Source organism: Mesoplodon densirostris, chromosome 9 (assembly GCF_025265405.1).
Source record: "Mesoplodon densirostris isolate mMesDen1 chromosome 9, mMesDen1 primary haplotype, whole genome shotgun sequence".
NCBI classification, from domain to species: domain Eukaryota; kingdom Metazoa; phylum Chordata; class Mammalia; order Artiodactyla; family Ziphiidae; genus Mesoplodon; species Mesoplodon densirostris.
The window spans coordinates 15467533-15479623 of NC_082669.1; the positions used below are offsets into that span (position 1 = coordinate 15467533).

The window sequence follows — 12091 nt, forward strand, 5'->3', positions numbered from 1 at the left end:
CCTCAAGAAACAAGAAAAATCTCAAATAAACAACCTAACCTTACACCTAAAGCAATTAGAGAAACAAACAAACAAAAAACCCCAAAGTCAGCAGAAGGAAAGAAAGCATAAGGATCAGATCAGAAATAAATGAAAAAGAAATGAAGGAAACAATAGCAAAGGTCAATAAAACTAAAAGCTGGTTCCTTGAGAAGATAAACAAAATTGATAAAACTATAAGCTAGACTCCTCAAGAAAAAAAAGGGAGAAGACTCAAATCAACAGAAATAGAAATGAAAAAGGAGAAGTAACAACTGATACTGCAGAAATACAAAGGATCATAAGAGATTACTACAAGCAACTATATGCCAATAAAATGGACAACCTGGAAGAAATGGACAAATTCTTAGAAAAGCACAACCTTCCAAGACTGAATCACGAAGAAGTAGAAAATATGAACACACCAATCATAAGTAATGAAGTTGAAACTGTGATTATAAGTCTTCCAACAAACAAGAGCCCAGGACCAGCTGGTTCTACAGGTGAATGTGATCAAATGTTTAGAGAAGAGATAACACCAATCCTTCTCAAACTCTTCCAAAATATAGCAGAGGGAGGAACACTCCGAAACTCATTCTACAAGGCCATCATCACCCTGACACCAAAACCAGACAAAGATGTCACAAAAAAAGAAAATTTCAGGCCAATATCACTTATGAACACAGATGCAAAAATCCTCAACAAAATACTAGCAAACAGAATCCAGCAGCACATTTAAAGGATCATACACCATGACATGTGGGGTTTATCCCAGGAATGCAAGGATTCTTCAATATACAAATCAATCAGTGTGATAAACCATATAAGCAAACTGAAGGATAAAAACCATATGATCATCTCAATGCAGATGCAGAAAAAGCTTTCAACAAAATTCAACACCCATTTATGATAAAAACTCTGCAGAATGTAGGCATAGAGGGAATCTACCTCAACACAATACAGGTCATATATGACAAACCCCCAGCCAACATCATTCTCATTGGTGAAAAACTGAAACCATTTCCACTAAGATCAGGAACAAGACAAGGTTGCCCACTCTCACCACTATTATTCAACATAGTTTTGGAAGTTTTAGTCACAGCAATCAGAGAAGAAAAAGAAATACACCATTGTAAAGCAATTACACTCCAATAAAGATGTTAAAAAAATAAAATAAAAAAACAAACAAGCAAAAAAACATGGTCCACACCCCCCCCCCCCAAAAAAGGCATACAAATCAGAAAAGAAGAAGTAAAACTGTCACTGCTTGCAGATGACATGATACTATACATAGAAATCCTAAAGATGCTACCAGAAAACTACTAGAGCTAATCAATGGATTTGGTAAAGTTTCAGGATACAAAATTAATGCACAGAAGTCTCTTGCATTCTTATACACTAATGATGAAAAATCTGAAAGAGAAATGGGGGAAACACTCCCATTTACCATTGCAACAAAAAGAATAAAATACCTAGGAATAAACCTACCAAAGGAGACAAAAGACCTGTATGTATAAAACTGTAAGAAAGTGATGAAAGAAATTAAAGACGATACAAACAGATGGAGAGATATACCATGTTCTTGGATCAGAAGAATCAACATTGTGAAAATGAGTATACTACCCAAAACAATCTACAGATTCAATGCAATCCCTACCAAACAGCAATGGCATTTTTCATAGAACTAGAACAAAAAAATTTCACAATTTGTATGGAAACACAAAAGACCCCAAATAGCCAAAGTGATCTTGAGAAAGAAAAGTGGAGCTGGAGGAATCAGGCTGAGTTCAGGCTATACTACAAAGCTACAGTAATCAAGACAGTATGGTACTGGCACAAAAACAGAAATATAGGATAAAACAAAAACAAAAACAGGAAAAAAAGCCCAGAGATAAACCCATGCACATATGGTCACCTTACTTTAGATAAAGGAGGCGAGAATATATAATGGAGAAAAGACAGCGTCTTCAATAAGTGGTGCTGGGAAAACTGGACAGCTACATGCAAAAGAATGAAATTAGAACACTCCCTAACACCATACACAAAAATAAACTCAAACTGGAATAAAGACCTAAATGTAAGGCCAGACACTATAAAACTCTTAGAGGAAAACATAGGCAGAACACTCTATGACATAAATCACAGCAAGATTCTTTTTGACCCACCTCCTTGAGAAACTGAAATAAAGACAAAAATAAATTAATGGTACCTAATGAAACTTTAAGTGCTTTTTAAAGTGCTTTTGCACAGCAAAGGAAGCCATAAACAAGATGAAAAGACAACCCTCAGAATGGGAGAGAATATTTGCAAATGAAGCAACTGACAAAGGATTAATCTCTAAAATATACAAGCAGCTCATGCAGCTCAATATCAAAAAAACAAGTAACCCAATCCAAAAATGGGCAGAAGACCGAAAAGACATTCTCCAAAGAAGATATACAGATTGCCAACAAACACATTAAAGAATGCTCAACATCACTAATCATTAGAGAAATGCAAATCAAAACTACAGTGAGGTATCACCTCACACCAGTCAAAATGGCCATCACCAAAAAATCTACAAACAATAAATGCTGGAGAGGGTGTGGAGAAAATGGAACCCTCTTGCACTGTTGGTGGGAATGTAAATTGATACAGCCACTATGGAGAACAGTATGGAAGTTCCTTAAAAAATTAAAAATAGAACTACCATATGACCCAGCAATCCTACTACTGGGCATATACCCTGAGAAATCCCTAATTCAGAAAGAGACATGTACCACAATGTTCATTGCAGCTCTATTTACAATAGCTGGGACATGGCAGCAACCTAAGTGTCCACTGACAGATGAATGGATAAAGAAGATGTGGCACATATATACAATGGAATGTTAGCCATAAAAAGAAATGAAATTGAGTTATTTGTAGTGAGGTGGATGGACCTAGAGTCTGTCATAGAGAGTGAAGTAAGTCAGAAAGAGGAAAACAAATACCATATGCTAACACATATATACGGAATCAAAAAAAATGGCTCTCACGAACCTAGGGGTAGGACAGGAATAAAGACACAGATGTAGAGTATGGACTTGAGGACACGGGGAGAGGGAAGGGTAAGCTGGGACAAAGTGAGAGAGTGGCATGGACATATATACACTACCAAATGTAAAATAGATAGCTAGTGGGAAGTAGCTGCATAGCACAGGGACATCAGCTCGGTGCTTTGGGACCACCTAGAGGGGTGGGATAGGGAGGGTGGGAGGGAGACGCAAGAGGGAGGGTATATGGAGATATATGTATATGTACAGCTGATTCACTTTGTTATACAGCAGAAGCTAACACAACATTGTAAAGCAATTATATTCCAATAAAGATGTTAAAAAAAAAAGACATTATACAACACAGAAGCTGGTGATTCAGTGTGAATTTTCTGTCATTTATCAGCATTTTAACTTTGGAATGTGTTTTTCTTTCTCTCCTTTTGTTAATTAAATAAATGGCTGAAAATAAAAGAACTTGTAATTCCCTTGACTATTTCTCCATGATTAACCCAATAAATATTATGTTTAGTTATTTGGTTTTCTTAGAATAAAGCCTTTTCTTTGCAGTTACAGTAGTTGGGAATATCATTGAAAAATATCCTCCTACTCTAAATTTGTTTACGTGCCAAAAGGTACAGACTCCTCCAACCCCATTCCATCACTCCAGTCCTTCCACAATCTTTTTGCCCCTTCCTGAGCTTATCACCATTCCTTTAAACTTCCTGCACACATTGAATGGCTTCTGTGGTATGGTTAAAACCACCTGGCTTCCAAAGTGTAGTAGTTAATCTTTAAAGACAGTGGTATCAGCCAGGTCATTAGGGCCAGTAGAAGAGAATGGATCATTTTCAAACTGTGACTTTAAATAGCCAAGTCACACCTGAGCCTTCCAGTGGCAGCTCCCACACCCCACCTTTCTTGGTGGATTTGGGTTACCTGCCCTTCCACTGCCTCACCCTGGTTCTCAGGTGACATTTCAAGAACGATGCCACTTGAGTCACCTTTTATTTTTAGGTCTGGGGTTAGTAAAGGAGGAGAAGGAGGCATATTCAGAGTAGGGGCTATGAAATTGATTTTGGCATCTTCCTATTTTTTTCAGCCTTTCTCAAGAACGCCTGGCATCCTCCCTTTCTATTTCTTTTCGGACCATATCTCTTAGGCAAGCAATAAAGATGTAGTACTAATACAGTGGTTAAGCCCATGGGCTCTGGCACCAGACAAGCTGTATTTATTTCCAGTATCTCACTGAAACTGTTCTTGTGAAGGTCATTGACTATCTCCCTATTGAAAACTCTAGTAAATTTATTGTGAAACTTTCTTCTTCTTGACTCTATGTAGCATTTGTCACTGATTTGATCTCTCCTTGCTTGATATTCTATTCTCAGTTGGCTTTTGGACACCACGTTATTCTGATTCTCCTACCTCCTTGACTGCATCCTCCTGGTTCCTCTGATAGCTGTTTCTACTCATTCTGCTATTAAATTTAGGGATCCTTTCTTTTTAAATGTTCTCCTCTGGAGAGCTGCTGCAGTTTTACAGCATTGCCCATGACCTCTAATGTTCATGCCTTCAAGGTTTATTATCTTCCCCTGGGCTCCAGTCTTCATAGCTCTGTCAAAAGGCTATTTCCATCACATTTAATTCAGCATCTTTTGATTAAATCTGCCATACTGTCCCTCCTGCAATCAGCTTCAGCTCACTCCTCTCTTCTTCTCACCACTTTCTCAGGCTTCAAACTTTAAAGTCGTCTTTTGATGTGTGCAAGGGAGAAGAAGTCAGTGGCTGAGTTTTATCAATTCTTTCTCTGAAATGTCCTATAATATCTACTTCATCCCCCCTCATGTTAGCTGTAGCCCAGACCCTTGTTACCATGTTCAGTCATTATCACAATGCCTTTGTCTTTCTCCTACTTCAGTCTCTCTTTTCTCCCAATTTATTTTTTCTTGGAAGAATAGTCTCAGCTCAAAACTCACCATAGTTCATTTTCCCTACAAGTCTAAACCCCTTTGCCTTGCTTCAATGCTTACTATAAATTACCCCAACTCTGCTAACAAACAACTTCCCATAACTGCCAGCTATGAGCTCCCTCTTTAATCAGCAACCTCTGTGCTTCTCCAAGGTTCACATGCCCTGTTCACATTGTTCCCTTCATTTAGGATGTTCTTTTCCTTACCCACCTAAGTCCTAGCCATCCTTTGAGGCCAGGGCCCATCTCTTCCCAAATCCCTAACTCTGGCATTCAACACTGTCTCCCATCTCACAATACCTACAGCATTTCCAGCCCATTCCTCAGTGAAGCTCTAAATTTTACTCAGCATGTATTATTTTTAAGTTGTTTATTTTCCCATAATCAGATTGTAACCTCCTCCAGGGCAGAAACTTAAGATAGCGTCCTACCATTACTACGGGCTCACTCTTGCTAAGTTAACTGAGGCCGACTTCTTAGTCTGACTGAAGTCTGGTGAGACACCTGAGCTGTGGTTAACAAATGTGAGTATGTAGTTAACTCATAAAAGTAAAAACGACTTACATTTCAGTAAATGTTTACAATGTCCCAAACACTTCCAGGCACATTGATTAGTTTTTTTTTTTTTTTTTTTTTGTGCTACATGGGCCTCTCACTGTTGTGGCCTCTCCCATTGCGGAGCACAGGCTCCGGACGCGCAGGCTCAGCGGCCATGGCTCACGGGCCCAGCCGCTCCGCGGCATGTGGGATCTTCCCGGACTGGGGCACGAACCCGTGTGCCCTGCATTGGCAGGCAGACTCTCAACCACTGCGCCACCAGGGAAGCCCTGATTAGCTTTTTATATGGTAAAAAATATCTTCATTTTTCAGATAAGGAAACTTAAGCTTAGGGACGTGAAATGACTTGCTTAGAAGCTCACAGGGCTGAAAAGTGGGAGCCCTCCACTAAACTGCAATGCTTTCTGGTCTTTTTCTTTTCTTTCTTTTTTTTTTTTTTTTTTTTTTGGTATGCGGGCCTCTCACTGTTGTGGCCTCCCCCGTTGCGGAGCACAGGCTCCGGACGCGCAGGCTCCGGACGCGCAGGCTCAGCGGCCATGGCTCACGGGCCCAGCCGCTCCGCGGCATATGGGATCCTCCCAGACCGGGGCGCGAACCCGTATCCCCTGCATCGGCAGGCGGACTCTCAACCACTGCGCCACCAGGGAGGCCCTTTCTTTTCTTTCTTTCTTCCTTTCTTTCTTTCACGAAGATCTAACTTCACCAGTGTAAATGGGGAGGATTAGAGACTATGATTCTATCTACCCCAATTTATTTAGGTTTCAACAGAGCAATGTCTGGAGCACAGTGTGATGTATCTTGTGCTTAGTCTCACTGTTGCTTTCCTGATGAAAAGCACCAGCATCCGTTCAGTTTTGCAACTCAGAGACCAGGGAGTCCTCTTCAACACTGCCGTGTCCTTCACTGTCCCACATGCATTTCGTCATTAAGCTCAATTTCATTGCCTCCATTTCTCTTGAACTTCTTCACTTCTCTTCATGTCTGCCACATCTTAGTCTAAGTTACCAGCAGTCACTGTCTCTTTAAGGGCCTCCTTACATCTACTCTTATCCTCCCCAATTTGTTCTCCAGTTAGAATAAGCTTTTCTGAATGCAAATCTGATCATGTCTCCCCATCCCCAAGCATTTTAGCAGGCTTCCAGCATCCACATAACAAACCCCTAAATCATTTTTTAAAATTAATTAATTAATTTTTGGCTGTGTTGGGTCTTCATTGCTGCACATGGGCTTTCTCTAGTTGCGGCAAGCGGGGTCTACTCTTTGTTGTGGTGCGCGGGCTTCTTATTGTGGTGGCTTCTCTTGTTGAGGAGCACGGGCTCTAGGTGCGCGGGCTTCCTTTGTTTGTGCCTCATGGGCTCTAGAGAGCAGGCTCAGTAGTTGTGGCGCACAGGTTTAGCTGCTCCACGGCATGTGGGATCTTCCTGGGCTCGAAAGGTGGATTCTTAACCACTGCACCACCAGCGAAGTCCAACAAATCCCTAAATCTTTAGTAAGACCGACTCCCCACGGTCTGACACCATCTTACACCTCACTCCACTTTCTCTCTTGGTGTCTGATCCATTCTATCGGCATCTCAAATATGCCTGCTTCCTCCTACTACAGGGTGTTATCTTTACCTGGAACACTCTTCCCCTTACTCTTCTCCTAGTTAACTCGTATCCTTCCTTCACATCACACTACAGTTATTTTCTCAAGAAAGTGTTCCTTGACCTTCTCGACCAAGACAAATCTCTCTATGATGTATAATCTCTTAGCACCATGCAAGTATCCTCCATCACTTATCAGAGTTGCATTTCATATTTACTTCTCTGATTACTAGTGATTTCTGGTTCATACCTCTTTCTCGCACTAGACTAAAATTTCCTTGAGGCGGGGCTAAGTTCAGCCCCTCACACGGACCTAGGTAATAATGAAATACTTAAAAAGTACTTGTTTAATAAATGGCTTAATGCATGAATAATCACTACTGATGACTACTAGTCATTTCAGTTTGGTTAATGGTTTGATGTCAATTTGTGGACACCCAACCTCGGTTGACTGTTTCCACCACTGTGCCAACAATACTGGGAGCCTAGCTCTGTGGTCACATGATAAGTGAGTGGACAAAGTACAATTGGCACATTGTCACAGTGCCTCCTAATTCCTCTTTAGCACATGGCTTTAAGTTGTCAGCATCATGTTTGTTCATAGTGAAGAACTACAAACTAAAATCCTCAATCTGTCCTGGCAGATGACATAAATACTGATGTCCCAGGATTTTGCAGATGTTAAGGCGGTAAGTTCAACTCAGAATAAGGAAGCACCGCATTTAAAAAGCAACTGGATGAAAGAGCAGATATAGTATAGATCAGCTATCTTCAGTTTGAGGCAAAGTGCTCTGAGTCTGGCACATTGTTCTAATGATCTTTGGCACATGGCAAAGCACAGTTAGAAGGGGGTCTGGCTTGGGTTCCAGCCATGCTCATTTCTTTCTGAATTACCCAAAGGGCCTTGTTATAAAGCAGTGTTGCCTTTAAGACCATTGTACAACATGAACTTTGAGGGTAATATAATAAACTGCATATTTTCAATATGATTATAAGATGAAATGCATGCTCCTCAGATTTTTCAAATATCATTCGAAAGCATCAACATTTTTATGGGTATGTGTAAGAGACAAAAGATAGATTAAAAGATGAGGATTAACTATTTTTCTTGAGTAAAAGACTCAAGGGCATAATGACGAGCTGGAGCATATCTTAGAATGTCGTTTGTTTGAACATGCTACCAAGTTGCTGGGTAATAATTCACAGAATTCATAATGACTTAAAAGACTACCACCTTAATAGAGTTTTTTTTTCTATTTTACTTATTAAGATCGCCTTAATAATTCATGCATGGCAATACCTTTAACGAGCAACAAAATCTCACGTATCTCATTTAAACCTGGCAACTCTGCTGACAGTTGATATAGTCTTGCACCCCTCAGCCAGCAATTGTACAGGAGCCCTAGGCTGTTAGTAAGTGAACCCACCCCGTTTATGATAATCCCAGGAAAAGTTAAGCCCTAGATGAACGGCTGAATTTTACGATCCTTTGCTAGGAAGATTTATTCATTCTTCATTTGTGGGGAGGTGAGAGAACAATAATGAGCCCAAACTATAACTCCTGTTCCACAGACTGCATTGCTGGCTTTGCTTCTTTCTTAACGGCAGCAACTGATTACCATTTTCTACTTAGATGGTGAAAAAGATGGTGAAAAGAGAGAGAGGCATGTAACACTATCCCACTAGGCAAGGTGAGTTCTCTGCTTTACTCAAGCAGGAGCGCAAATACACAGATAGTTTAGACTTAACTTCTCTACCAGCATCTACCAGGCAGTTTTATTAAGACACTGTCATTTCTTAAAGACACAGTGAAGGAGCATTTACAATTGTTTTTCACATAAAAGAACGTTCCAGGTGATAATTCTCAAGATACTGTTCAAAATACAATTTCAAAAGCAGACAGTAATTTTAATACACATTTATATGCTACATCCGTTTATATGATACCACTCACTGCTATATTTACAGTAGTCTGACTGACAGAAAATAGACTCCATTTAAATCCATTAAGACTTGTTCTTGGCATAGTGACTTAAGTTGGAGAAGCTCAGTGAGCTGGCCACTGTTTCCTTTCATATGCCATTTAAAAAAATATCAGAGTTAAAAGTCAGAAAAGGCCTGGATTTAGGGAAAACACAGAACAATGTCACCACAAAAACTGGTTTCTGTTTTACGTATTAAGGTCGCTTTAATAATTCATGCATGGCAATATCATCAACAAGTAACAAAATCTCATGTAACTCATTTAAACTTACTGTGCTGAAATTGGACATGCCAAATTATATCACATTCGGGTTCACTACACGCAGAAACATCCATACCTGGTGTAAGGTGGGAGAGGCAGAGTAATTCTGGTCCATTTGTTGAAAGTATCTGATACCAGGATCCGCTGCAGGTGATAGCGATTGCATTCAACATTGGTAGGCAGACAGTCCCTTACCAATGGGTGCCATGACAATCCAAGGTCTACTGAGTATTCCAACTCAATAGCTGAAACAGGATGCATTATTCTGGTTAGAAATACATATCTGCAGATCCAGGAACCATAATTACTTATGTTTTCATATGTTTTGATTCCAATCAAATATCATTTGATTTTCCCCAAATGTATTTCCTGGTTTTATTTTTTCCTCTGTATATTACTAGTGATTATTTTTAACTTTCCATATTAAAATAATTTTTCTGTTAAGGGGATATGATCAAGTGAAACATAAAGTAACTTTTCCTGAATCACTTCTTATATTGTGAAATTTTCAGAACAATTCTAACAAATCTATTGCTTCACATGCAGTTAAAGCAATAATAATAATAGTTATAATTTATATATATTTATTATTTAATCTCATAGTTATAGGATATATATTGTATAAATACATTATATAAATTAGATATAATTTATGTATTATAATAACTATATTTGGTCTGTTTATTTAAAGGTTAACATACAAATACAGAACGTAGTAACCATATGTTATAATGACTACTTTTTAAATAGTTAAAAATATTGAGCAGCCTTCTCAAAATTTAAGCATTCTATAGAGATCCTGACCAACTTATGCCAAACTTTCTCTGGTACAGGTGAAACTCCTAAGAAACTGACAAATCTCTTTTGCTTATATATCCTGCTTTGTTGTGTTATGGAATATACTGGGAAATCAGACAAGCATGAAGAGGGAGCTGAAGGCCATGTAGTTTGTGCCAAAGCAGGCAGTCAGGCTGTGGGTCTTATGGAAAGAGATTTCTTTCTTCCCTTTCTCTTCTTCCAAAAACATTCAACCTATACGCTATGTTTTATATTTCTCTCTCTGGTCCCTTCTTAAGACTTTATAAACTACTTCAGCCCATACCTCCCTACTGAAACTGCCTAAGACCATGATACTCAGTCTTGGCTGCACACTGAAATCACCTGGGTACCTTTAGAAACTACTGATGCCAAAGTCCCACCTGCAGAGATTGGGATTTCACTCTTCTGGGGCAGGCCAAGTGTTGGGAGCTTTTAAGTTCCCCAGGGGATTCTCCCATGCAGCCAGCGTGGGACCACTCACTGGTCCTGGTAGCCTAAGGTTCCTGGTGGCCTTTTCTAGTTAAATACAATGGCCTGTCTCAGTCTTCATTGTTCTTGCCCTCCCTACAGCCTTGGACACTATTGATGACTCCCTGGTTCTTGAAACTTTGCTTTCTTTTGGAGGACATTATTCTGTATCTCCTGTCTTATTTCCCTCTGTCTTCTGTGCTAACTAGCCCAGCTATGGGCATCTTTCCAGACTCCATTTCTGGCCTTCTATTCTACACCTATCTTCCTTGGGCTTCAACTGTTATCTCTGTGCCCAAATCTCCCAATTTTACATCTCAAAATTGATTTTATTCATTCAGCAAATATTTATTCAGCCTGGCATTGTCCTGGATGCTGGCATACCGTGATGCACAGTATAGACAAAGTTCCTGCTTTCTACACTGCAAGCCCTCCGCACTAAAGGATACCACCACTTGAAACTGTTTTCACCAAACTAGAGAAAGACTCATCATTTTCCCTCATAAATAAACACCTCTTCTTAACTACCAAATGTTATCAGTGACAATGCTTTTGCACTAGTTTTCTGGGTTCAAAATTTAGAAATTATTTTAGAAATTTTACTCCTTTCTTCTTTACCCTCTATGTTCAACATGTCACCTGGTTTTGAGGTTTGCTGCTTCTTTCCTTTTGGTTTGCAGTGTCTCATACTAGTTTTATCCATGCCCTTTCTCTTCATGCCATGTAACTCAGGTTTTCATCACTTCCTACAGAGACAACCACTGACACTTTTTTGTTGGGATTCTTCTCTACCTACCTTCATTGGCTCCTGGGCTAATCTCCCTAAAACCCACCATGCCACTCCCCTGCACTTGTGCCCTCTTTTTGTTTATTTTGCGGTATGTGGGCCTCTCACTGTTGTGGCCTCTCCCGTTGCGGAGCACAGGCTCCGGACGCGCAGTCTCAGTGGCCATGGCTCACGGGCCCAGCTGCTCCGCGGCATGTGGGATCTTCCTGGACTGGGGCACGAACCCGTGTCCCCTGCATCGGCAGGCGGACTCTCAACCACTGTGCCACCAGAGAAGCCCTGTGCCCTCTTATTCATGACCTTGTCTAGCACAAATTCCTGTGCCTGCCTTTTAGTGCCCTTCTTAATTTGCTGCCAACTCTTCTTGGCCACTTTCCTCTTTCATTTTTTTATTCAGTTCCATCTTTTCAAGAGGTTTACCCATCCTACAGAAGAAAGCACATGTGACTGGGCTTATGAAGGCAGAGTTTCAGTCCTGGTTCTGCTGCACGCTGACCATGTCATAACTCACCTCCCTGGTCTCTAGCTGACTTCCTATGCTAACGAGGGAGTGGGTGTCTAGGACCCTAAAGTCCCTATCTGTTTTCAAAATTAGCACTCTACTCTCCTCCATTAGATGCAAATATT

General features: G+C 40.2%; 1 protein-coding gene across 2 annotated transcripts in view; it reads right to left on the reverse strand.

The window, feature by feature from the left end:
• Positions 1–12091, reverse strand: part of RELN (reelin) — a 527861-nt gene that overhangs the window by 45045 nt on the left and 470725 nt on the right. For both annotated transcript variants that reach the window (XM_060107639.1, XM_060107638.1), the window contains exon 46: positions 9467–9635. In XM_060107639.1, the coding sequence (XP_059963622.1) occupies positions 9467–9635 (169 nt within the window). The remainder of the gene's footprint in view (positions 1–9466; positions 9636–12091) is intronic.